Genomic DNA, 27,760 nt, shown 5'->3' on the forward strand with positions numbered 1-27,760 from the left:
ATGCAGTGTGATGACATATTGAGATTGAAGATGTGTCAGTGCTTGTCTTCTATAGAAAATATATTCATCTTTCCTAACTTAGTGGACCATGCAGAAAAGATGGCATCATTGTTTGGCAGCACTTATCTGTGTGAGCAATTATTTTCAGAAATGAAACATACCAAGAACCATTTGAGAACAAGATTGACTAATGCCCATCTGGATGATGTTTTGCTCTTGGCATCAACAAGTCTGACACCCAATATTGAGAAGCTTTCAAGCAACAAACAGCATCAAGTTTCACATTGATTTATCGATTTTGCATTAAAATGTTCTTTTTTTATTACACTTAATTTACCACCATTGACTGCATCATGTTCATACGTTTTATGTTTAAGGATTCTTTGTGTCCTTTTAATAGATTCAAAAGATGCCTTGATTGAAATAAATTGCAACTAAACTGAGTTCCTTGATTACTAATTGGCATCCTTGGTTAAGCACAAATGATTTTCTAGCATGCGTTATTCACTAATTTGAGGCAAAACATAACTAGATGTATTTAAATGGATAATTCCCATATTTCAAGTTTCTTATGGCATTTATCTGGCTCACTGTCCGCTCATTAATACGCGACCTGGCCCACAGAGGCAAAAAGGTTGCCGACCCCTGGCCTAGACAGTAGATGTGGAAAGGATGTTTCCCGTGGTGGGGGACTCCAGGACAAGAGGGCACAGCCTCAGGATAGAGAGGGGTCCATTTAAAACAGTGCTGCAGAGAAATTTCTTGAGCCAGAGGGCGGTGAATTTATGGAATTTGTTACCGCAGGCAGCTGTGGAGGCCAGGTTGTTGGGTGTGTTTAATGCAGAGCTTGGTCGGTTCTTGATTGGACACTGTATTGATGATTATGAAGAGAAGTCCAGGAAGTGGGGCTGAGGAGGGGGAGAAAAAGGATCAGCCACGACTGAATGGCGGAACAGACTCGATGGGCCAAATGGCCTATTTCTGTTTCTGTGCCTTATAGTATATGATGGCATGCATTAACTGTGATAGTAAATTTTACTTTGAACTTTGAATTTTGTTCCTGAATCATTGATTGTGTGTTCAGGCATCTGCACCTCCTTCCTGATGGTAACAATGAGAAGAGAGCATGTCCTAGGTGGCTGGAATCCTTAATGATGGATACTGCCTTTCTGAGGCAGTGTTCCTTAAAAATGTCTTGGGTCCTAGCCTGCATAGTATCCATGATGGAGCTGACTAATTTTACAACTCTCTGTAGTTTACTTTGATTTTGTGCAGTAGCCCCCAATATCAGATGGTGTTGCAGGGAGTCAGAATGCCCTCCACAGTACATCTGTACTGGATGGTGAAGTTGCAATGAGGGAATCTGAAATTGGTAGGGTTAGTAAGTTATGGGCATGCTCTGATGGTGCTGGAGATGTGGTGACACTTGCGAGATGCCCCCAGCACATGCTCGGACTACTTTGACCATTGATGCATAAGACACATTTCAGATAATAGATGAGCTTTATTTGTTACATGTACATTGAAACACAGTGAAATGCAATGCTTGCATCTGATGTATTTTAAGTGTACGTTTCAATGTACATGTGATAGCCAAATGAAGTTATTCTTGAAATATAGATGAGAATTAACTTTGTTCATTGTCAAATGTACATGCATGTAGAGGTGCAATAAAAAACATAGCATTTATAAACATACAGACATTACTTTGTCATTCTGTTGTTAAGGTGCTGAGAGTGCGCACCTCAGTGTCTTTCACCCCAAGTATATTCTTGTAAAGGGTTGGCTCTATGGTGCCCTTCCCACCATGCACTGCGGAATATTCCATCTCTTTGGTAACGGGGATGTGAAAATATGTTTATGTTGTTTGTATACTGTATTTAAAGTAGCTACTTCTGTTTATTTTGTAGTGTGATTGTAACTACATTGTGGGTGCATCATATTTTAATTCAAAGTTCAAAGTAAAATTTATTTCAGAGAACATACAATCCTGAGATTCTTTTTCTGCGGGCATACTTAGCAAAGCTATAGAAAGGTAACTGAGTGTAGTTATTCCCTTGTGAGTCCTGAGGTACTTCTACCTTCTACCTGATGACAGTAGTGAGAAAAGAGCATGGCGTGGGTGGTGAGGATCTTTGATGATTGATGCTGCTTTTCTATGGCAGCGTTTCATGTCGATGTTCTTCGTGGGTTTGACCCATGATGTACCGGGCTGAATCCACTACCTTTTGTAGGATTTTCTGCTGAATCAAAGATGGCATGTCCTCGTGTCTAAAAAACATAACAGAGCTGATTGCTGTCAGTAACTGGAAGAGATCAAGCTGCCAGGAGTTCACACTGGAAGTAGTGGGGACCTATTCTGGTAGATATCTTTTGTAAATATTAGTAGAAACCTTTTTTTGATTTTTTTTTGACGCACCAAGTAAACACCCAGGCACAAAAGTGCGAAGCGACTCCAACCATCTCTTCTTTAGTCAAAAGCCACGTATACGTAACAGCTTGTATTCATTTCTAGTCGCTTCATCGTAGGAAGGATGTGGAAGCTTTAGAGAGGGTGCAGAAGAGATTTACCGGAATACTGCCTGGATTAGAGAGGAAGACAGATTGACTGAGAAAGGACTTTTCTCTTTTGATAGAAAAAGGATGACAGGTGACTTTATACAGGTGTACAAGATGATTAGAGGCATAGATCGAGTGGATAGCCAGAGACTTTTTCCTAGGGTGAGGAAGAGTGATTTGAGGGAAGTATAGCAGGGATATCAGAGCTAGGTTCTGGAACTGGAGGTGGTGGTTGAGGCAGATACATTATTGACATTTAAGACACTCTTAGATAGACACGTGGATGATAGCAAAATGGAGAGGTTTGAGGAAGGGAAGGGTTAGATTAATCTCAGAGTAGGTTAAAAGTTTGGTCCAACATTGCAGGCCGAAGGGCCCATACTGTGTTGTACTGCTGTACATATGTGGTAGTTGTCATTCAAGATAGAAGGATCCTGATATTGGTTGTGGAAAATTCATGAGGGTGCACTTGAGCAGTTGTGGTTAGACTGGTTACTGAAAACAAAAGATCTAATGTCATCCAACATCTTTTGTCCATCAATTTAATATGATGTCCTTTTATTAGGACATCATTTTGCATTCTTCTGTTGTCTTATAACATTGAACATTGCAGCACAGTACGGGTCCTTCAGCCCACAATGTTGTACCAACCTTTTAACCTACTCTGAGATCAATTTAATCCTTCCCTCCCACACAGTACTCCATTCTACCTCATAAGAGATGGGTTGGCATTGGAGAAGCGCGCGAGAATGAAGGAGTTAACATATGAGGAACATTTGATGGCTCTAGGGTTGTACTTGCTGGAATGGTGGGGGGGGCGGGTGGTCCCATTGAAACCTATCGTACGCTGAAGGGCCTAGAGGGAGCGGATGTGGAGAGGATGTTTCCTGTAGTGGGCAAGTCTAGGACCAGAGGACACAGCCTCAGAATAGAGGGACATCCTTCTCGAATGGAGATGAAGGGTGATGAATCTGTGGAATTTGTTGCCACTGACAGGTGTGCAGGCTAGTTCATTGGGATTATTTAAAGCAGAGGCTGATTGGTTCTTGATTAGTCAGGGTGTCAAAGGTTATGGGCAAAAGGCAGCAGAATGAGATTGAGAGGGATAATAGATCAGCCATTATGGACTGCTAGAGCAGATTCGATGGGCTGATTGGCCTAATTCTTCATCTGTGTCTTATGTTTGTACACTTAAATGTACCTGCCTCTGCCAGCACCCCAGCAGTGTGTTCCACGCCCCTACCACTCTGTGTAACCGCAAACAACAGAGAATTTGCAGATGCTGGAAATCCAAAGTAATACACCCTAATGCTGGAGGAACTCAGCAGGGCCAGGTAGCTTCTATGGAAAAGAGTGAACAGTCGCCATTTCAGGCAGAGAATATTAAGGGTCTCAGCCAAAAGGTTGACTGTTCACTCTTTTCCTTAGATGCTGCCTGGCCTGCTGAGTTCCTCCAGCATTCTGTGTGTGTTACTGTCTGTGTAAGAAATCTACCTCTGACATCCATCCTATACCTTAAAATTATGGCCCCTGATATTAGCCATTTCTGCCCCAGGAAAAAGTCTCTGGGTGCCCACTTGATTTACGCTTTTTGTACATTTGGGGTTTTCCCTTCTTGTACCTCAATACACTGTTAAATGAATTGATCTCTATGAACAGTGTGCAGGACACACTTCTTACTGTACCTTACCCAGACATCCCACCTCTCCCGGAAGTTCTGGGAGTCTCCCGCATATTGATAGTTGCTCCCTGATGCCTGGAAATTATATACAATATCCCGGAAATCGATTTTTTTGAGAAAGAGAGGGAGAGGGAGAGTGAACGTCCATGTCAGCGCGGGAAGAAGATCAACTCCTTGAGCTTGCAAATGACGGTGGGCTGAAACGTATGTTTGACATAACATCTTTGCCGGCATTCTGGATCAGAGTCAAGGCTGAATATCCTGAGATTGCTACGGAAGCACTGAAAACGTTGCTTCCATTTCCAACATATCTCTGTGAAGTGGAGTTTTCTGCAATGAATGCAACGAAAACTAAATTGTGGAATAGGCTGGACATAAGGAACCCCCTTTGAGTATCACTGTCTCCCATCACCCCTCCATGGCACCATCTTGTTGCAGGGAAACAAGCCCAGGGCTCCCACTGATTCAGCGATATTGGTGTGTTACAATGATTTTATATGTTCATACGAGGAATATATGCGCTGTTTAATATCCAAACGTTACTTAAGATGTTATGATGCTATTGACTTATAATTGACTTCTCACTGTATTCATGCGAGGAAAATATGCGCTGTGTGTTTAATATTAAATTGGTTAGATAAACCCTTTTAGAAATGAAATTGAGTGTATTAGCCACATATAAGTGACTTGTAGTTGCCTTATTACCTATATTCCGGTCGTGATTAACACCTCCGCCCCCCCCACCCCCCGACCGTCGGCCGGTCCGCAAGAATATTGTCAATATTAAACCGGTCTGCGGTGCAGAAAATGTTGGGGACCCCTGCTAAGTAGACCTACCTGTTTTCTCTGTGGACGGGCTTTACAGTCGACCTCAAAAATAATGACAGTGTTGCTCGCTGCACTGTTTGCAACGGTGACTTTTCTATTGCCCATGGTGGGTTAAAATGTAAAAGACATGCTGAGGTGAGTTTAACAGGTGTCATTCATTCATTAGCATAGCTAACGTTATTTAAACTAGCTGGCTAGCTGCTGAGGAGCTACACTATTGATGTCCTACGTGATGAGGCCAAACCCCCTGTAGACTTGCTTAAAGTTGTAATAGAATAAACATGATAATTTCATGTAAGTACATATTTTAATGTCACATTTTCTGCATATACCCAACTTGGTTTACAGATTAGACAAAATGACTAAACAAAGTATTACATACGCCCTTGGAGGTCAACTGGGCGGGGGGGATATGGGGTTGTGGGGGGTGGGGTGCTACCTCCCTGAAATGGTGGTGCTCCCCGCCTGAAATGAGTTTTTGCAGGGTGGGATGTCTGCTTACCTTTCTTCTTTCTTCACCGTGGAACATGGGACAATAATACACCAAGTTACCAATTTAAATTTCCTTCCATTCTTTTTGTTCCAAGGAGACAGGCCCAGCTTCTCCAGTCTAATGTTGTCACTGAAATCCCTCATCCATGGAGAACTCCAGTACAGTAAATCTGTTCTATGCACTCTAATTCTGTTTGACATTAAACATTTTGAATTTGAAAATACAATCGAATCAATGAAAAATTACACACAAAGGCAGACAAACAACTAACACACAACAGAAGACAGAAAGTGCAAATACTAATAATAAATAAATAAGCAGTGCTGGTAACATGAGTTGTAGAGTCCAACTTAAGATGTAGAGACTAAGTTATTCCACTGTTCTTACAATGTCACCATCTCTCCCCAGGTTGTCGCTGAGTCCTGCCCTCACTTAACCTCCTTGCGACTGACCAACTGTAATGATATCTCATCTGATATCTTTGAAGCGCTGGCCACCCATTCCCAGAAGCTGGAAAGTCTGAATCTTCAGCACTCAGTGGTAAGATGTCCGAACTTTGTAATAAGTTTTCTGGAAAACGCCAAGGCAAGTTTACATTACTAACATCATTCAATTCAAAAGTTAAGCTTAAAGGTGCATGATCCGAGACAGCAATAGCATCATATTCACATTTCAGGACTTTGGACGAAAATCTGAAATCAGCTATAAAATAATCAATTCGCTAATATTTCTTATGGACATGTGAATAAAAAGAATAATCTCTATCATTAGGATGTAGATTTCTCCAGATTTCTATCAAACCATAATCAATTAAAAAGGAATTAATAAGTGATGCTGAGCAACTCAGAAGCTGCTGAGTGGTTGAACTCTTGTCAATCACAGGGTTTAAACAACAGTTGAAGTCACCTCCCATCAGCAGCATATATTCATTTAAGTCTGGTAATAAACCGAATACATATTTAAAAAAAGAAGGATCATCTACATTAGGTGCATATAGATTAATTAAGACAATTTTTCTATTACAAATTGTTCCTTTAATAATTAAAAATCTGCCATTGATATCTGAGACGATATCTTCTTGGATAAATAAAATATTAGATTTAATAAAAATAGATACTCCCTTTGTTTTATTTTGACAAGTAGCATGATACTGAAGGCCCTTCCACGTTTTAAAAAATCTATTTTGTTCGCCCATTCTGATATGCGTTTCTTGAACAAAAATTATATCGGGCTGGAATCGGTTAATAATTTTAAAAGTCTTCTCTTCCTTAATAGGGTGATTCCAGCCACGTACTTTCCAACTAATAATGTTTATCTGTTCAGTAACCATAGAATATTGTTTTAAACACAAAAATACACGCATACCATCATGGGCTAATCAAAGATGGGAAAAAACCTGTAATAAACCCCAAAATGCAAAAAAACCCCAAATCCTCCCACCATCCCAAAAGGTAGAAATCCGGCAAAAAGGAAGGAAAAAGCCGGAAACAACAGGAATTCTGCAGATGCTGGAAATTTAAGCAACACACATCAAGGTTGCTGGTGAATGCAGCAGGCCAGGCAGCATCTCTAGGAAGAGGTACAGTCGACGTTTCGGGCCAAGACCCTTCGTCAGGACTAACTGAAGGAAGAGTTAGTAAGAGATTTGAAAGTGGGAGGGGAGGGGGAGGGGGAGATCCAAAATGATAGGAGAAGACAGGAGCGGGAGGGATGGAGCCAAGAGCTGGACAGGTGATTGGCAAAAGGGATATGAGAGGATCATGGGACAGGAGGCCCGGGGAGAAAGACAACGGGGAGGGGAAACCCAGAGGATGGGCAAGGGGTATAGACAGAGGGAGAAAAAGGAGAGTGAGAGAAAGAATGTGTATAAAAATAAATAACGGATGGGGTACGAGGGGGAGGTGGGGCATTAGCAGAAGTTAGAGAAGTCACTATTCATGCCATCAGGTTGGAGGCTACCCAGACGGAATATAAGGTGTTGTTCCTCCAACCTGAGTGTGGCTTCATCTTTACAGTAGAGGAGGCCGTGGATAGACATGTCAGAATGGGAATGGGATGTGGAATTAAAATGTGTGGCCACTGGGAGATCCTGCTTTCTCTGGCAGACAGGGCGTAGGTGTTCAGCAAAGCGGTCTCCCAGTCTGCGTCGGGTCTCGCCAATATATAAAAGGCCACATCGGGAGCACCGGACGCAGTATATCACCCCAGCCGACTCACAGGTGAAGTGTCGCCTCACCTGGAAGGACTGTTTGAGGCCCTGAGTGGTGGTAAGGGAGGAAGTGTAAGGGCATGTGTAGCATTTGTTCCGCTTACAAGGATAAGTGCCAGGAGGGAGATCAGTGGGGAGGGATGGGAGGGGACGAATGGACAAGGGAGTCGCATAGGGAGCGATCCCTGCGGAAGTCGGGGGGGGCGGGAGGGAAAGATGTGCTTAGTGGGTGGATCCCATTGGAGGTGGCGGAAGTTACGGAGAATAATATGTTGGACCCGGAGGCTGGTGGGGTGGTAAGTGAGGACCGGGGAACCCTATTCCTAGTGGGGTGGCGGGAGGATGGAGTGATAGCAGATGTGTGTGACATGGGGGAGATGCGTTTGAGAGCAGAGTTGATGGTGGAGGAAGGGAAGCCCCTTTCTTTAAAAAAGTGGGACATCTCCCTCGTCCTGGAATCCAGGACGAGGGAGATGTCCCCCTTTTTTAAAGAAAGGGGCTTCCCTTCCTCCACCATCAACCACCGCATCTGCTCTGAGGATGAGGCTTTTCATTTCCAGGACGAGGGAGATGTCCCCTTTTTTTAAAGAAAGGGGCTTCCCTTCCTCCACCATCAACTCTGCTCTCAAATGCATCTCCCCCATTTCACGCACATCTGCTCTCACTCCATCCTCCCGCCACCCCACTAGGAATAGGGTTCCTCTGGTCCTCACCTACCACCCCACCAGCCTCCGGGTCCAACATATTATTCTCCGTAACTTCCGCCACCTCCAACGGGATCCCACCACTAAGCACATCTTTCCCTCCCCCCACCTCTGCTTTCCGCGGGGATCGCTCCCTACGCGACTCCCTTGTCCATTCGTCCCCCCCATCCCTCCCCACTGATCTCCCTCCTGGCACTTATCCTTGTAAACGGAACAAGTGCTACACATGCCCTTACACTTCCTCCCTTACCACCATTCAGGGCCCCAGACAGTCCTTCCAGGTGAGGCGACACTTCACCTGTGAGTTTGCTGGGGTGATATACTGCGTCCGGTGCTCCCGATGTGGCCTCCTTTGTATTGGCGAGACCCGACGCAGACTGGGAGACCGCTTTACTGAACACCTACGCTCTGTCCGCCGGAGAAAGCAGGATCTCCTAGTGGCCACACATTTTAATTCCACATCCCATTCCCATTCTGACATGTCTATCCACGGCCTCCTCTACTGTAAAGATGAAGCCACACTCAGGTTGGAGGAACAACACCTTATATTCCGTCTGGGTAGCCTCCAACCTGATGGCATGAACATTGACTTCTCTAACTTCCGCTAATGCCCCACCTCCCCCTCGTACCCCATCCGTTACTTATTTAAATTCACATATTCTTTCTCTCACTCTCCTTTTTCTCCCTCTGTCCCTCTGACTATACCCCTTGCCCATCCTCTGGGTCCCCCCCCCCTTTTCCTTCTCCCTGGGCCTCCTGTCCCATGATCCTCTCATATCCCTTTTGCCAATCACCTGTCCAGCTCTTGGCTCCATCCCTCCCCCTCCTCTCTTCTCCTATCACTTTGGATCTCCCCCTCCCCCTCCCACTTTCAAATCTCTTACTAACGCTTCCTTCAGTTAGTCCTGACGAAGGGTCTTGGCCCGAAACGTCAACTGTACCTCTTCCTAGAGATGCTGCCTGGACTGCTGCGTTCACCAGCAACTTTTACGTGTGTTGCAGGAAAAAGCCGGAATGCCTCCCCAAAGAGAAGAGAAAAAGCAGAACTCCATGTGCGGCTCAATATAAATAGTGATTTAAAAGTTTTTCTCCCAATTCCCCCCCTCCTCTTTACAAAGAAATCACATGATCCTAAGATAAGAAAGCCCAGCAGAGAAGCAGAAAAAAGATGGTTATAGTTAATCATTGAAAATAAACTAGGAGTGCAAAAACAGTCTCCAGAAGCGTCAAAACAACGCTATTAAACCTAAACAAACCTAAACAATACAATCTCTAACAAGAAAAAGACACTATTATTCCTTTAGCTTACTACCAAACTTTAACAAAGGAAACTAAAGCTAATTATCTATTCTAAACACTCCTCACTATATAAGAAAGAGTCTGTATAAACTATGAAAGCTATCACTTAATTAATAAAAGAAAAGGAAGAAAGAAGCAGATAATCAAACCAGTTAATAACCTGTCCACTGTGTTAGTTCACTCCATATACCAAACAGACTTCAAAAAATGTTTCAGTAGTCAAACCAAGAAGTTCACCTCTTCTTGAAATAGTTCATTGATCAAAGGAAATCTTCAGCATATCAAAAATCTTCAAAGCCTGTTTTCTTTCAGAAAATTATTCAGCAACCCAAATATCCTTTATTCGACAGCCGACTCCACGATTTAAAGTCCAATGCCGCTTAGGGATCCAAAAACTCACGAGGTGCAGAATCGTTAGGAAATAATTTTAGTCTAGCGGGGCAGCGAAGCAATGGAAAAAATCCCTTTGCATGAGCAATTTTCATCGCTGGACAAATTTGATCCGCTGTTCCATAATTTCCCGTGTATAGTCTTCATTAGAATTCAGAAGAATGAGGGGTGGCCTAATTGAAATCTATCGAATGGTGAAAGGCCTTGATCGAGTGGATGTGGAGAGAATGTTTCTGATGGTGGGAGAGACTAAGACCAGAGGATGCAGCCTCAGAATAGAGGGGTGTCTGTTTAGAACGGAGATGAGGAATTTCTTCAGACAGAGTGGTGATTCTGTAGAATTCTTCGCCACAGGTAGCTCTGGAGGCCAAGTCTTTATGTATATTTGAGGCAGAGTCTGATAGATTTTTGATTGGTCAACACATGAAGGGATGCGGGGAAGCAGGAGATTGATGTTGAAAGGAAAAATGGATCAGCCATGATGAAATGGTGGAGCAGACTTTATGGGCCAAATGGCCAAATTCTGTTCCTATTTCTTATGGTGTTATGTAAGTTGTGCTGTGATGAGGCTAGAGTTAAATGGGGGTTGCTGGGCACTGTGGCTCAAAGGACCAGAAGGGCATGTTCTGCACTCTATCTGTAAATAAGGAAAGAATATAAGACAGGAATGTGGAAGTCAGTCATGAACCAAAATTGAAATACAATTAGGCATGATCTAATTGATCTTCTGATCCTAGATCTTACGAAGGTAAAGAGGGATTGAGGGGTCCTGATTGATTGACTATCTCTGAGCTTTCTTTGCAGGTTGACACAGCAGCAGTAGTCAGCTTTCTGGAGACAGCAGGTTTGAAACTCAGACAGCTCTTTGTGACATACAGCATTCGCCGGCACAACATCTTGAATGCCATTATGGTAAGGTTACCTTGTGCTCAGGGGGTGGGCAATGGGATGGAGTTGCAGGATCCCACAATAATTGGGTTGTGCCATGGGAAGGAAGGGATGAACTGAGAGGACACCGGGGTTTCCTGCCTCTTCTCCCCCGCCATTTGTGAAATTTACCAGCAGTGTTGCAGATGAAGGGCCCAAAGTATTGTTGAGGTTCTCCACCACCCATTCCACAATCACTTTGACCCACTACCAACAGGAAGGAGGTACAGGAGCATCAGGACTAGGGATGCCAAACTAGGTAACCGCTTCTTTCCTGAGGCTGTGAGACTAATGAATACCCTGTCACCACTGAGCTTTTGTCACTCGGACAGAGAGCGGTTTACTGTTTCTTTGTGCTGCATACTACAGTCTTTTTTATATTGCATTTTCACTTAATTGTAATTCAACCATACACATGTATATCGCCAAACAAAACAGCATTTCTCTGGGAGCTCGATGCAAAGTGTAGTACCAACAGTCACACAGCACATATTGCACATAGAATTACATTGTCAGTGAAACATACAGTTACACAAAAACATATGTAGCCAAGCCCCTGGATGTCGTGGCCTGTAGAATGATGGTACATGGGATGTTGTCCCGGAGCCACGTTTCTGGAAGAACAGCCCACAGCAGTTCCACATGTCGTGCAAGTGCAGCTGCAGATGAATGCAGTTCAGCTTGCCTTCCACTGAGCCAACCCTGGAGGACAGCACTGACAGGAGGGACCAGCCCCCACCCCAGCACAATTTCAAGGTTGTTTATTGTCGTTTTTCATTACATGAGTGCAAAGGAGAACAAGATGATTGTTACTCCAGATCCAGATCCGATGCAGCATATTTCAAAAAAACAAGAAGCATGAAACACAATGTAAAATGTAAAAGCAATCATAAAATCATATGTACAAGTTTGAGTATCGCCAAATATGTGAGAGCTTGTATACTTATATTAAATGAATATATATATATATATATATATATACACATGAAGCCATGAACACCACCTATTATTCCTTTTATTGTTGGTACTATTTATTTATTTTTGTTATTTATATATTTTTAAATGTTCTTCCACTGTATTGCTGTTGCAAACCAACAAATTTCACATCAGATAAGACTTAGGAGCAGAACTAGACCACTTGGTCCATCGCAGGTGCTGCGGCATTCCATCATGGCTGATTTATTATCCCTCTCGACCCTGTTCTCCTGCTTTCTCCCCATAACTTCCAAGTCAAGGCATCAAGAGCCTACCAACCTCTGCTTTACTTAAGCCCCAACACCCCTACTGGGGCAAAGGCCACTGACAGTAGCTCGCCAGAGTCCTCTGTCCTGCCTCTTGGCTTATCCTTCCTGTCCCAGGGATGGTATCTCTAAAGCTTCCGTTGGTGTTTCAGTAGCACTGCTTTTTTTTTCTCCACAGGATGGGCTTGCTAGCCCCATGCCCAACCCGCCTCCTTTTGCGGTCAGCTTGGGACACTCGTGGTGGAGTTCACTTCTGCTTTAAATGTACCCAATTATTAGGCCTCTACGGCCATCTGTGGCAATGAATTCCACAGACTCATTACCCTCTGACGAAAGAAATTCCTCCTCATCTCTGTACTAAGTAGGTGTCCCTCTAAATTGAGGTTGTGCCCTTCAGTCCTAGACTCCCCCAGTATAGGAAACGTGTCAGTGATAATAAACCTGATTCTGAAACATACAATCTTATTCAAATGTTTTCAGAGGAGAATTTCATCTATATGATCAGACTACAGGTGATTTAAAGTTCAAAGTAAACTTATTATCAAAGTACATATATCATCATATTTATTTATGGCATCCGTTAGTCTCATGAGACCATGGATTTGTGCCTTGGAAGGTTTCCAGGACGCAGGCCTGGGCAAGGTTGTATAGACGACCAGCAGTTGCCTATGCTGCAAGTCTTCCCTCTCCACGCCACCGATGTTATCCAAGGGAAGGGCATTAGGACCCACACAGCTTGGCACCGGTGTCGTCGCAGAGCAATGTGTGGTTAAGTGCCTTGCTCAAGGACACATAGGCTGCCTCAGCCAAGGCTTGAACTAGCAACCTTCAAATCACTAGGCGAACCCCTTAACCACTTGGCCACACGCCAACACGTCATATACAACCCTGAGATTAATTTTCTTGCAGGCATTCACAGTAAATACAAAGAAAACAATAATACATATCAAAAACATGAGATGAAAAGGCCTTGAAAGTGAGTCCATAGGTTGAAGGGACAGTTCACTATTGGCGTGAGTGAAGTTATCCCCTTTGGTTCAAGAGCTTTATTGATGGTTGAGGGGTAATAACTATTCCTGAACTTGTGGTGAAGATCCTGAGGTTCTTGTAACTCCTTCCTGATGGCAGCAGTAAGAAGAGAGCATGCCCTGGAGGGTGGGGGTCCTTGATGATAGATGGTGCTTTCCTACAATAGTGCTCTGTGTAGATGTGCTCAATGGTGGCCAGGACTTTACCCACGATGGACTATCTCTGTAAAGTTACTGGAGAGGTGTTTTGATATAGGTGAGATCCAATCTTCCAATTAGCTGACAATCACCATGTTTTATTTGAGGTCTTTATGCAGCTGGTTGGTATTTGGTCCAGTTTGCTAACAGTTTCATTCACCTAATCTGTGTGCTCCTGTCTCCTAGTCTGGCTGCTGCACTGAACTCAGAGTACTGGAGATCAACTCCGAGATCAGGCAGACTAATCCCTTCTTCCCGTTGTGCATTGAGATGCTACAGACTGGCTGCCCCAAACTACAGGTACTTGGGGTGTTGAGGGTGATGACACTGTAACGTAGCAGTTAGTGTAATGTAATTGCAATGCTAGTGACTCGGGTTCAATTCCCACCACTGTCTGTATGGAGTTTCTGTAGCATTGTGGGTTTCCTCTGGGTGCTCTGGTTCCTCCCATATTCTGAAGACGTATGGGTTAGTGGGTTAATTAGTCACAGGAGTCTAATTGGGTGGTGTGGGCTTGTGTTAAGGTGCTTTATTTCTAATGAAAATAAAATTACTGCCTGTCTATTGAACTCTCTTTCAATGACCCCTCATTCATAAAGAGCACCCTTGCCTGTCGATGTACGTTCCACCTACAAAGGCTGAGGGGAGACCTGTTGAAGTTTATAGCAACAAAAGATTCTGCAAGTGCTAGAAATCTTGAGCAATACAAAGAATATGCTGGAGAAACTCAGCAGGTCAGGCAGCATCTATGGAGGGGCATACAATTATAACATTTGGGCTGAGACCCCTCATCAGATGAAACATTGATCATTTATTCTGCTCTGTTGATGCTACCTTATCCTTTCAGTTCCTCCAGCATTTGGCATGTGTTGGAAGTTACAAAAATTAGAAGGGGTATACAGTATATATAGGGTAGACATCTTCCCCCTCCCCCCTCAGTATTTTTTAACAGGCATCCGTTAGTCTTGTGAGACCATGGATTTGTGCCTTGGAAGGTTTCCAGGACGCAGCCCTGGGCAAGGTTGTATGGAAGACCGGCAGTTGCCTATGCTGCAAGTCTCCCCTCTCCACGCCACCGATGTTGTCCAAGGGAAGGGCACTAGGGCCGATACAGCTTGGCACCGGTGTCGTTGCAGAGCAGTGTGTGGTTAAGTGCCTCGCTCTAGGACACAACACGCTGCCTCAGCCAAGGCTCAAACTGGCGACCTTCAGATCACCAGACAAACGCCTTAACCACTTGGCCACGCGCCAACAACCCCCCCCCCCCGCCCCCCACCAGCATAGAATGTCAAATACCACCAGTTCAGGAACAGTTATTAGCCCTCAACCATCAGGCTCTTGATCAGAATGAGGAAATATGGCCCATCAAGTCTGTTCTGCCATTCATTCACGGCTGATTTATTTTCCCTCTCAAACCCAGTCTCTTGCATTCTCCCCATAACCCTTGGCACCCTGAATAATTAAGTAACTATCAACCTCCACTTTAAATGTACCCAATGACTTAACCTTCATAGCCTTCTATGGTAGTGAATTCCACAGATTGACCACCCTCTGGCAAAAGAAATTCCACCTCTTCTCTGTTTGGAAGTGCCTTCCCTCTTCTCTGAGCCTGCCTGGACTGTTCCACTACTGGAAGCATCCTCTGCACTTTCACTCCATCAAGGCCTTTCAATACTTGATAGGTTTCAGTGAGATCCCTCCCCTAATTATTTCAAATTCCAGCAAGTACAGGTCCAAAGTCATCAAACACTTCTTGTACGTTAACCCTTTCATTTCTGAGATAATTCTCGTAAACCTGCTCTGGAGCCCCTCCAGTGCCAGCACATCCCTTCTCAGATAAGGAGCCCAAAACTGACCAATGCATTATAAAGACTCAGGATTACATCCTTGTTTTTATATTCTAGTCCCCTTGAAATGAATGCTAACATTGTATTTGCCTTCCTTACCACCGACTCAACCTGCAAAGTAAACCTTTAGGGAAATCTGCACAAGTCTCTTCACACCTTTGCTGTTTCAATTTTCTCTCCAGTTAGAAAATAGTCTACACCTTTGTTCCTTCTGTCAAAGTGCATGACCATACACTTCCCTGCCCTATATTCCATCTTCCACTTCTTTACCCACTCTCCTAATCTGTCTAGGTCTTTCTGCAGACTCCCTGATTCCCCAACACTACTTGCCCCTCTGCCTATCTTGGTATGGTCCACAAACTTGGCTACAAAGTGATCAATTGCGTCATACAGCTTAACATATAATACGAAAAGAAGCAGACCTCTGTGGAACACCACAAGTCAATGACAGCCAACCAGAAAAGGCCCCCTTTATTCCCACTCTTTGCTTCCTGCCAGTCAGCCACTGCTCTGTCCATGCTAGTATAGGGTTATGGGCTGAGTGCAGGTCGGTGGGACTAGGTGAGACTAAGAGTTCAGCACGGACTAGAAGGGCCGAGATGGCCTGTTTCCCTGCTGTAATTGTTATATGGTTATATAGTATCTTTCCTGTAACACCATGGGCTCTTCTCGTGTTTAGCAGTCTCAATTGCTCATTATGTTTAGTTTAATTTGGTATTGTGGTTGTCATAGCCATGATAGCTAACGAGTTTGTGCCTGTGCTGCATTGTCCTATATTGTAGAAATGCATCACATCACTTTGCATCGAAGCAAGCCTTTTTGCTCCCGTACTGATCAGGAGGGCTCCCATTGTGTTACTGCCATTTTGCAGCACTTGGCTTGTGGTTTTCTATGCTAGGGTGATTCAGGTGCTCAAATCCTTTAATATGTAGAAGTTACTGTCTGTGTTAACTTGCCTCTCTGCAGTAAACCAGCTACCGCCAGTCTTTAACCAATTGTGTCATTTGATGCAGGTCCTAAGACTGCTGAATCTGGCCTGGTTCCCAAGGGTTTCCACAACGATCGTTTCCCCTGAGGTCGGCTTCTCTGAGTTGGAGGAGCTGTGCTTGGCCACCTCATGCTCGCTGGTCACAGATGAGGTTCTGGTAAAGCTGCTGCACCTGTCGACCAAGCTGCGGAGCTTGGACCTCCGAGGTTGTTATCGGATCACACCGGCGTCGCTACAGCTTCTGCCCTGCCAAGGTAGGGAGAACTGTCTCTCTCCTCTGTTTGATTCCTCTCTGAGGATTTGTGTGTCATGAGAGACTTTTATAAAAATGTAAGACACAATTATTTGGTCTCAAATATGTCAAATTGTCACTGAGTGCATTGAGGTAAAACAATAACAGTTCAGAATAAAGAGTCATGGTTCCAGAACACATTCCACACAATCAGGAAAGCTCAGGACTCATATGTCCCAGGATAAATTAGCTCGTTATTACTCTCATATAAATCCTGTACGTGATAGATGTCATTCTGAGATAGCTTCATTAACTCATATGTTTTGGTCATGCCCTTTGCTGAAGAAATATTGGGATGACATCTTTGATATTATTTCAACTGTTTTGAATGTTGATCTACAACCTCATCCTATTACTGCAATCTTTGGTTTACCAGGGATAGAACAACGTCATCTGATCTCCTCGGCTTGTCAGATGATTGCTTTTGTTACACTAATGGCTAGAAGATCCATATTATTGAATTGGAAAGAGGTTAATCCTCCTACTGCATTTCAATAGTTTTCTCAAACTATGTCTTGTTTAAATTTAGAAAAAAATTAGAAGCGTCATTTACAACCCTTCTATTAAATTTGAAGAGATTTGGAGACCATTTATTCAATACTTTCATATGATGTAATTTGACCCTTTCCAATTCTGTTTTGTTACTTCAATGTACGGAGAGAGGAGCAGAGTTAATGACACTAATGGTCTTATCTGAGGTATCATAATAGCCCATTCTTTTTCTTCTTTTTTCTTTAATTTAGTTTTGTTTTCTTCTAGTTGGTTTAGGTTTTTTTTTCTTTTGGGGTGTATATATATATTTTTTTTCATGATATTTTTATATTTTCACTTTATATTTTCCTATATTATATTTGTACTTTTTGAGATTTTGGGAGGCTCATTAATTATGTGTCAACTGAGTTTATACTTGTATAAACTATTTATCAATAGTGTAATCCCAATTGCTCTGTATCTATTTTCTGTAATGTTTATGATGCTGAAATTACTAAAAAGATTGAAAAGGAAAAAGAAAGGAAAGCTCACTGATTTTCTGAGGAGGCTGACGAGAGCTGCAGTATGCACATCTATACTCACATCATTCTCCAGATGCATCATTGCATGGTACGGAAACTGCACTGCTGCAGACAGAAGGGTTCTACAACTGGTAGTCAAAACTGCCCAGCGCATCACTGGCACCATCAAGGACATGTATATAGAAAGAGTCAGTAGCATCATGAAGGCTCCCACCCACCTTGCTCGTGGACTGTTCGTCCCACTCCCATCAGGGACGAATCTACGTAGCATCCACACCAGGACCACCAGGCTCAAAAACAGTTACTTTCCCCAAGTACTAAGGCTGATCAACACCTCCACCCACTAACCCACCCCTCCACACCCCCCAACCACCACTACTTTATCATATCCTGTCAGTCACCTTATGTACAGACACTCCTGTGTCTGGCATCATTTTACGGGCATGCATGTAATCTATGTATCAAAGCTAGCTATGTATTTATCTTTATTGTGGTTTTTTTATTATTGTGTTCTTTATCTTAGAGTTTTTTCATGTGTGTAATGGAAAAGCTACAGAGAAAAGCAGGTAAACAGATCACAACGAGGTAGATTGTGAGGTCAATTGTCTATATTATTGTACAAGGGAGTCCATTCAAGACTCTGATAACAGTGGGATAGAAGCTGTCCTTGAGCCTGTTGGGAGAGGGGAGGAGAGAGAATGCCTGGAGTGGGTGGTGTCCTTCTGCTTTACTGAGTCAGCAAGAAGTGCGGACAGAGTCCACGGTTTCTGTGATGTGCTGAGCTGTATCCACAACTCTCTGCAGTTTCTTGCAGCCGTGGGCTCAAGACAGCTTCTACCCTGCAGTAATAAGACTATTAAACGGTTGCATAGTACGATCAGATGAACACTTGACCTCACAATCTACTGTGTTATGGTCTTGCACCTTATTGTCTAGCTGCACTGCACTTCCTCTGAATGCAACACTTTATTCTGCATTCTGTTATTATTTTCCATTGTTCTACCTCAATGCACCGTGTAATTAAATGATCTGCATGAACAGAAGAGAAGCTTTCACTGTACCTCAGTACATGTGACGATAATAAACCAAAACCAGTACATGTGGGGAGAGCAAACATAAGGAAAGTTGGATCTTACTGAATGGTGGAACAGACTTGAGGGGCTGAATGGCCTGCCCCTGACAATCTTATAGTATCTGAGGCTAACGAGCCAAAGTGATTTCTTTTGAAGCTCAGCAGGTCAGGCAGCACGTATGGAAAGGAGTCAACAGTCAACATTTTGGGCCAAGACCCTTCATGAAATGTTGACTATTCCTCTCCTTAGATGCTGCTTGACCTGCTGAGCATAATTTCCAGCATCTATAGAATCTCTTGGGTTCTTACGAAACTCTCTGCTTGTTCCATCACCAGACCTCTCGTGGTTGTTCCTGGGACTAGAGTATAGCACGCTACAGCTGGCTAAGCAGGGCTCACAGCAAATAGCTCTGAAGTGGAGACACTCTTTGGAGGCGTTAGATATCAGTGGCCAGTTCTACAGAGGGAAGGACCTTGAGCTAGCCATGGGGATCCTGGCAGGGACTGAGGGCAATGTCATCCTACGCTCCCTCAACCTGGCGGCGACAAAAGTCACCCTGGATGCTGTCAGGTAGTCATCAGTGTGGTGCTCACCTTTGCTATATTGTAGATCTGAAGTGTGAAAAGACCAATTAATATCACAGAGACTACAGAACACCACAGCACAGTACAGGCCCTTCAGCCCATGATGTGGTGTGACTTTTTAATGTGCTCTTGAAGATCAATCTAACCCTTCTCTTCCATATAGCCCTCCATTTTTAAACATAGAAGAGTACAACACAGGATCAGGCACTTAAGCCCACAATGTTTTGCCGAACCAGCTAAATAGCAGATTAAAAACACCCAAACACTAATCCCTCCTACCTATATAGCATGTCCTATGCCTCCACCTTCCTCACATCCGTGTGCCTGTCCAAGCATCTCTTAAGAGACTCTAATGTATTTGCCTCTACCACCATACCAGGCAGCACATTCCAAGCATTTACGACTCTGAGTAAAAAATCTTACCCCTCACATCCAGTTTGAACCTACCCCCTCACCTTCAAGGCATGTCCGCTGGTATTAAACATTTCAATTCTGAGAAACAGATGCTCTCTGTCTACTGTATCGAAGTCTCTTATAATCTTATTAACTTCTATCAGATCTCCCCACAGCCTCTGCTGCTCCAGAGAAAACAATACACTTATCTAGCTTGTCGTTGTAGCACATGCCCTCTAAACCAGGCAGAGTCCTGGTAAACATCTTCTACACCCTCAACATCTTTCCTAGTGGGGTAAACAGAATTGTATGTAATACTCCATGTGGCCTAACCAGAGTTTTATGAAGTTACAACATAACCTCTTGACTTTTGGACTCAGTGCCTTGACTAATAAAAGCAAGCGTTCTATAAGCCGCCTTAACCACCTTAATCAGCCTGTGTAGCTTAATTCTATGTTCTCACTGTGTATGACCTCTTCCCCCTTTCTGCCTTGCCTATGTAGTTGGTGCCAATATGCAACAGGACCTCTGGCTGTTCACCCTCCCCATTGAGAATATCTTGCAGATGCTCTGATATGTCCTGGACCCTAGCAACCGGGAGGCAACACACGATCTTGGTGTTTCTTTTGAAGCCACAGAATCTCCTTTCTGTCCCCCCAACTATTGGGTCCCTATAACTACTGCACTGCCTGACTTTACACTTCCCTGTTGAGCCTCAGAGCCGGCCACACACCCACCAGCCTGGCTGCTGCTGCTGTGCCCCAGTGGATGTCTCTCCACCCCCACCCCAACCCCTTGCAGTATCCAAATAGGTATACTTGTTGCTGAGGACAATGGCCACAGGACGCTCTGCACATACTTCCTAATCCTCTTACTCCTCACGGTGGTTACCCATCTACTGTCCGAAGCCTGTACTCTGGGTCTGACTACCTCTTCAAAAGAGTCAGCTTTAATATCTTCAGCCTCCCAAATGATCCCAAGAACATCCAACTCCAGTTCCAGCTCTTTGGCCCAGTCAGTTGGACACTGAAGTTGGGTGCACTTCCTGTAGGTGTAGTCGTCAGGGAAACTGTCAGGTATCCTGAATATCCACATCTGACAGGAGGAGCATTCCATCCTGACTCCTCTCTACTAAAGAAAAGGCTATTTCTTCTTATCTGTGCCTCCGCCTGCATGCGTACACTGAAAACCGTAAAGCCAAAGCCTTCCTATCACTGGCGTACTGGCATCTCTGCTTGACCCTTGATTTTATTTGCAGCTGAGTTTTGTTTTGGCCTCTGATACCAACACTTATCACGTTGTGCTGCCAGTAAAGCCCAGCCTTACCCGAATCTGCTCCTTTTATACTCTTTTTTTTCTCTCTCTCTCCCCCGACGTCTGTAGCGCTCCAACACTGACACTCACACTCAATGTGCCTGAGCCACCGAAATTTTTTTTCTTTTATTCATGTGGCTATCATAGAGGCTCTTAAATTCCCAAATGTATCTGCCTCTACCACCACCCCACCACCCCGGCAGTGTATTCCATGCACCCACCACTCTGTTTTTTAAAAGAAACTTACCCCTGACATTCCTCAATACTGTTCTCCAATCACCTGAAAATCTTGCCTCCTCAAATTAGCCCTTTCCTCCTGGGAAAGTGTCTCTGGCTGTCCATTTGATCTATGCCTGATATCATCTTGTACACTTTTATCAGGTCACTTCTCATCCTCATTTGCTCCAAAGTGAAAAGCCCTCGCTCACTAGACCTTGCCTCATGTGACATGCTCTCTAATCTAGACAGTGTCCTGGTGAATCTCCTCTGCACCCTCTTTAAAGCTTCCGCATCCTTCCTCTACTGAGGCACCCAGAATTGAACACAATACTCCCCAAGTGTGGTCTAATCAAAGTTCAAAGTAAATTTATGATCAAAGTACATATATATCACCGTATACAACCCTGAGATTCATTATCCTTTTGGCAACTTCAATAACCATAATAGAATCAATGAAAGACCACACCAGCAGCATGGATAAACAGTGTTTAAAAGGCAAATACAAAAGAATAAAAGGAAATAAATATATAAATAATAAATATCGAGAACATGAGATGAAAAGTCTTTGAAAGTGACTCCATAAGTTATGGAAACAGGTCAGTGTTGTGGTGAGTGAAGTTATCTCCTCTGGTTCAAGAGCCTGATGGTTGAGGGACAGTAACTGTTTCTGAACCTGGTGGTGTGTGTCCTGAGGCTCCTGTACCACCTTCCTGATGGCACCAGTGAGAACAGAGCATGGCCTGGGTGGCAGCAGTCCTTGATGGGTACTACTTTCCTGCAACGGTGCTCTGTGTAGATGCACTCAGTGGTTGGGAGGGCCATACCCGTGATGGACTGGGCCATATCCACTACTTTTTGTAGGATTTTCCACGCAAGGGCATTCCATACCAGCCTGTGATGCAGCCGGTCGATATACTCTCCACTGCACACCGATGCCAAATGTTTTCAAACTTCTAAGTGGAGGTATTGCCGTGCTTTCTATGTAATGGCATTTACGTACTACTTTTAATGAGATCTCCCCTCATTCTTCTAAACTCCAGCTAGTACAGCCATCAAACACTCCCGATGGATTAACCTTTTCATTTCCAGGATCATTCTCATGAACCTCCTCTGCACCCTTTCCAATGCCAGCACACCCTTTCTTAGATAAGGGACCTAAAGCTGCTCACAGTACTCCAAGTGCAGTCTGACCAATGCCTTATAGACCTCAGCATTACATCCTTGCTTTTTATATTCTAATCCTCTCCAAATGAATGTTAACATTGCTTTTGCTTTCTTTACGGTCTATGGCTATTTCGCTATACATGTAGCAAATAAAGTTAATCTTTTCTTAATTCAGTTCAAAGGTCAAGTTTAATGTCAGAAATGTATACAGTATACATCCTGAAACGCTTTCTCGTCACAAAAGCATTCGGTCTAATTAAATCTTCCTTTCCATGCAGAATCTCTGCAAGCAGAGCCTGCCTTTCATTACCACAGTTCTCTCAGGAAATGTTTCTGTTTGTTGCTTTAGGTCTGTGGAGAGAGGTTTGATTTTTCTCTTTCTCTGTTCTCCAGGGTGGTGGTGAGCAGCTGCTCACAACTCAGCTACCTGAACCTTACATCCTGTTACTGTCTGCCCCAGGACCTAAGGCGCATCTACCGAGGCCAGCATAAGGTCAGCCAGTTGATCAACCGCTTGCTGAGCCGCAGCGTGGGTGAGCAGCAACCCACTGGGGACCACAGGCCGCGGGGAGAGGCTGACAGCTAAAGGCTCTGCTCATTAGACACCAGGAACAGCTGCAGCCCAATGGTAGAAACAAAGGGTGCTGTCATAGGCGTGCCTTCATAAAGTTTTTATGTAGGATTTTGCTCCTTCCTTAAAGTTCAAAGCACTATCAATAAAGAAAGCAAAAAAATATATCGACTGCATTGTGCCGGGGCCTGGGACTGCCGAGATGTATTCTAGGTACAGCTTGGAACTACTCTGGGCTGCGGTCTGCAGCATTTATTGTTCCAAAGCAAACCTGGGCTGAAGTCAATTTGCTGCAAAATACTGAAAAGAGTTCCTGATTCCTGATCTACATCTTGAGCAGACCATATGTTGTGCTCTGAGCCTGCAGTTTGCCTGCCTTGTGAGGGAGCTGGGCAGACGTTGCAAGGCAGATGCAATTCATAAAGGAAGCTTGGGCAAGTCGGATGTTAAGGGGGACAGGTTTGGCCAGTTGAGGGTTTCCTGAGGCAATACGTGATCATGAACTGCAGCGTGACAGTGAGAGGTGATCTCCCGCTCTCAGACCAGCGAACTGGTTCACGCTTCATCAGTCACTAAATGTAAACTACACCTTGACTGTGGAGAGTAGCTACCTGTATATGGTTAAACAGTTTGGTCTAGGCACTACAGGAGATAAAACATCTATTGCCTTAAGGTTTTTCCATTTCCTTTACATTCCCCAGACCCCAGCATCATACAGTCCACTCTCCAAGGTGCTCTGATGGTTTTCTAGGTTGTGCCTCAACTGGACGGGTCTTTTAATTTTACTTCCTCGTAAGGAACTTCTTGGTTGCTCTTTTTCTTGGAGCACGTTTTGGTGTTTGTTTTTTTAAGATAGTCTGTGTGGTGCCACATGGTGCAGTTTCTTACTTCCTGGCGTCGTGTAGAACTTGCCTCACTATCTTCTCATTGATATACTGATTAAGGACCTAGTCAAAGGAACTGGTTCCAAATGTCCTAATCGTTGAGTATTGGGATTCACTATTAACGTTCAGTGAACTGCTGCGTGGAAATAACATAGAAGAGCACAGCGCAGTACAGGCCCTTCAGCCCACAACCTATCAACCTACTCCTTTCTCTGCTACATAGCCCTTTATTGGAAAAGGTTCTTAGAGGTAGGATCTCTGGGCATTTAGAGAATCATAGTCTGATCAGGGACAGTCAGCATGGCTTTGTGAAGGGCAGATCGTGTCTAACAAGCCTGATAGAGTTCTTTGAGGAGGTGACCAGGCATATAGATGAGGGTAGTGCAGTGGATGTGATCTATATGGATTTTAGTAAGGCATTTGACAAGGTTCCACACGGTAGGCTTATTCAGAAAGTTAGAAGGCATGGGATCCAGGGAAGTTTGGCCAGGTGGATTCAGAATTGGCTTGCCTGCAGAAGGCAGAGGGTGGTGGTGGAGGGAGTACATTCAGATTGGAGGATTGTGACTAGTGGTGTCCCACAAGGATCTGTTCCGGGACCTCTACTTTTCGTGATTTTTATTAACGACCTGGATGTGGGGGTAGAAGGGTGGGTTGGCAAGTTTGCAGACGACACAAAGGTTGGTGGTGTTGTAGATAGTGTAGAGGATTGTCAAAGATTGCAGAGTGACATTGATAGGATGCAGAAGTGGGCTGAGAAGTGGCAGATGGAGTTCAACCCAGAGAAGTGTGAGGTGGTACACTTTGGAAGGACAAACTCCAAGGCAGAGTACAAAGCAAATGGCAGGATACTTGGTAGTGTGGAGGAGCAGAGGGATCTCGGGGTACATGTCCACAGATCCCTGAAAGTTGCCTCACAGGTGGATAGGGTAGTTAAGAAAGCTTACGGGGTGTTAGCTTTCATAAGTCGAGGGATAGAGTTTAAGAGTTGCGATGTAATGCTGCAGCTCTATAAAACTCTGGTTAGGCCACACTTGGAGTATTGTGTCCAGTTCTGGTCACCTCACTATAGGAAGGATGTGGAAGCATTGGAAAGGGTACAGAGGAGATTTACCAGGATGCTACCTGGTTTAGAAAGTGTGCCTTATGATCAGAGATAAAGGGAGCTAGGGCTTTACTCTTTGGAGAGAAGGAGGATGAGAGGAGACATGATAGAGGTGTACAAGATAATAAGAGGAATAGATAGAGTGGATAGCCAGCGCCTCTTCCCCAGGACACCACTGCTCAATACAAGAGGACATGGCTTTAAGGTAAGGGGTGGGAAGTTGAAGGGGGATATTAGAGGAAGGTTTTTTACTCAGAGAGTGGTTGGTACGTGGAATGCACTGCCTGAGTCAGTGGTGGAGGCAGATACACTAGTGAAGTTTAAGAGACTACTAGACAGGTATATGGAGGAATCTAAGGTGGGGGCTTATATGGGAGGCAGGGTTTGAGGGTCGGCACAATATTGTGGGCCGAAGGGCCTGTACTGTGCTGTACTATTCTATGTTCTATTTTCTATCATCCCTGTGCTTATCTAAGGGTCTCTTAAATATCCCAAATGTATCTACCTCTTCCACCAACCCTGATGGGGCATTCCACGGACCTACCAGTGTGTTTAAAAAAACACACACAAACAAACAATCTCTGACATCCCCCTATACTTTCCTCCAGTCACCTTAAAATTAAGTCCCCTTATATTAGCCATTTCTGCCTGTCCTTTCTCTCAATGCCTTTAGCATTGCTGTACACCTGCAGCAGGTCACTTCTCATCCTCCCTCACACCAGAGAGAAAAGCCCTACCTCACTCAACCTGTCCTCATTTGGCAAGCTCTCTGATCCAGGCAGCATCTCTTCTGTTTTCTATCTAAAAACTCCACATCCTTTTCAGGCAACCAGAACTGAGCACAATACACAATAAGCAGGATTTTATAGAGCTGCAACGTTACATCGCAACTCTTGAAATCAATCCTCCAACTAATAAAGGCCAACACACTATACGCCTTCTAATTCAACCCTATCGACTTGTGCAGCAACTTTGAGGGATCTACAGACATGGACCATGAGATCCCTGTTGAGGGAATCCTTAACACCACTAAGAATCTTACCATTAATCCTGTACTCAGCCTCCAAGTTCGACCTTCCAAAGTGAATCACTTCACACTTTTCTGGATTGAACTCCCATCTCCAAAATTACATTACTGGAAATCCTTGATGCCAGTGTTGGATGTATCTGTGTTTGTATTACATCCATGACTAATGGTCCAAGCCCAGCAGAAAACCCTGGAAAATGGCACCAGCAGGAACCCTACATATTCTGGGGCTCTTTGCATACACAGCAGGAACTTTTCATTAGCTAACACTGAGAGTCCAGAAACACACTTGGTGTTGCTCAGGCCAGGATTCCAAAGCCTACTTTAAAACTATTGTAATTGTCACTGTAACTGAGTCGATGTCAGCCCATTGCCTCCGCTCATTTGGAACATAGGCAGTTTCCATGTAACCACCTTTCCCTTGCCAAAATCTAGAAGGAAAGGTTTAAGGTGAGGGGAAGGATTTAAAAGTGACCTGAGAGGTGACTTCTTCACTGGGGTTGGAATGAGGTGCCAGAGGAAGTAGGTATGTTAACATTTGGATAAGTGTGTGGATTGGAATTGTTTAGAGCAAGTGCACCCATCCTAGGGTCCATGGACCCCTTGGTTAATGGGTAGGGTAATAACAGTTGGGAACTCCTGGTTCAGAAGGATGTGGGCTAAACATCGGCAAATGGAACTAGCTTGTTGTGGGCATAGATGTGTTGGATTGAAGGGCCTGGTCCCATGCTGAATCACTCTTAAAAGAAGCTGAAAGCACATTCAATGATCTTGCTGGTATATTTGAAGTAGGAATATGCATTGTGAAATGTGCTACTTCTGCACACTGGTGCGAGCTGTTTGGTTTTTGACTCAGGGCTATTACTAATAACCTTGTAAAATGCTCTTGTTTTTTAACCCTGTTATTGCATGGAGTGGTTGTAAAGTGCAGCCACAGTAATCGGTCGAAGGGCAGCCTACCCAAGGTCCCACTACAGAGGCAGTGCATTTTGTTCAGTCCACAGGGTGGTGAGCAGGTCACTTGCATTTGTTCTGCTCATTCAAGAGTCTTCAGCCTCTACCCCCTTTGCATTGTATAGGTACTGCCGTAAGTACCGTCCTCCGCAGGTGCAACTGGTCACCTGGTCTGGGCCAGAGACCCGCTTTAATCAGCAGCTCCTTCCTTTTTGATGAGTACGTATTGAGAAACGGATGGCTGCCTTTCTGTGTTGTGAAAGGGAAAGCACTGGCCTTTGCTATGGTGCTTAAATCATGGTTTATTACAAAAAATGTAATAAATGTAAAGGTGGGAGGGAGGAGAAGATGGCGGCGCGACGCAGCGCGCGGCCATTCCGTATGAATATCGATATGTGTAACTAGGGGTGCCGTGCATCAATCCGGATTTGATGGGGACAGCCGTGAAGTGCAGAGGAACATCTGGAGTAACTTCTGAAATGCCTGCTTCGCTGCCGCTGCTACTGTGCGATCGAGAATCTCCGGAGACGAAGGCCCCAAATCCTCGGCTTTGCGTATCTCCTGTTGCCGGGGCCGGGGTCGAAACGCTCGGCAGAGGTGGTGCTCAGTGCTCGGTGTCAAATAGGTGGTCGGAGGCTCGGAGTTTTTCGGACGGACTCGGAGTCAGACTGTGGTCGGAAGCTTCCGGGATGCTGCCTCGCCAAGTTGGCGGCGCTGGGGGTTTACCATCTGCGTGAGATGATGCCCTAACTAATCAAGAACGTACCAATCTTCA

The 27,760-nt window shown here is 44.4% G+C and overlaps 1 protein-coding gene across 1 annotated transcript in view; it reads left to right on the forward strand.

Annotated features, from left to right (window-relative positions):
- Positions 1-23,166, forward strand: part of LOC140184961 (F-box/LRR-repeat protein 6-like) — a 58,707-nt gene extending 35,541 nt beyond the window's left edge. Inside the window, exons 6-11 of the mRNA XM_072238203.1 lie at positions 5,970-6,101; positions 10,968-11,075; positions 13,744-13,857; positions 16,418-16,646; positions 19,106-19,340; positions 22,838-23,166. Coding sequence (XP_072094304.1) covers positions 5,970-6,101; positions 10,968-11,075; positions 13,744-13,857; positions 16,418-16,646; positions 19,106-19,340; positions 22,838-23,030 — 1,011 coding nt within the window. The 3' untranslated portion in view covers positions 23,031-23,166. The remainder of the gene's footprint in view (positions 1-5,969; positions 6,102-10,967; positions 11,076-13,743; positions 13,858-16,417; positions 16,647-19,105; positions 19,341-22,837) is intronic.
- Positions 23,167-27,760: the final 4,594 nt, after the last annotated feature.

Source organism: Mobula birostris, chromosome 20 (genome assembly GCF_030028105.1).
Source record: "Mobula birostris isolate sMobBir1 chromosome 20, sMobBir1.hap1, whole genome shotgun sequence".
Taxonomy (NCBI): domain Eukaryota; kingdom Metazoa; phylum Chordata; class Chondrichthyes; order Myliobatiformes; family Myliobatidae; genus Mobula; species Mobula birostris.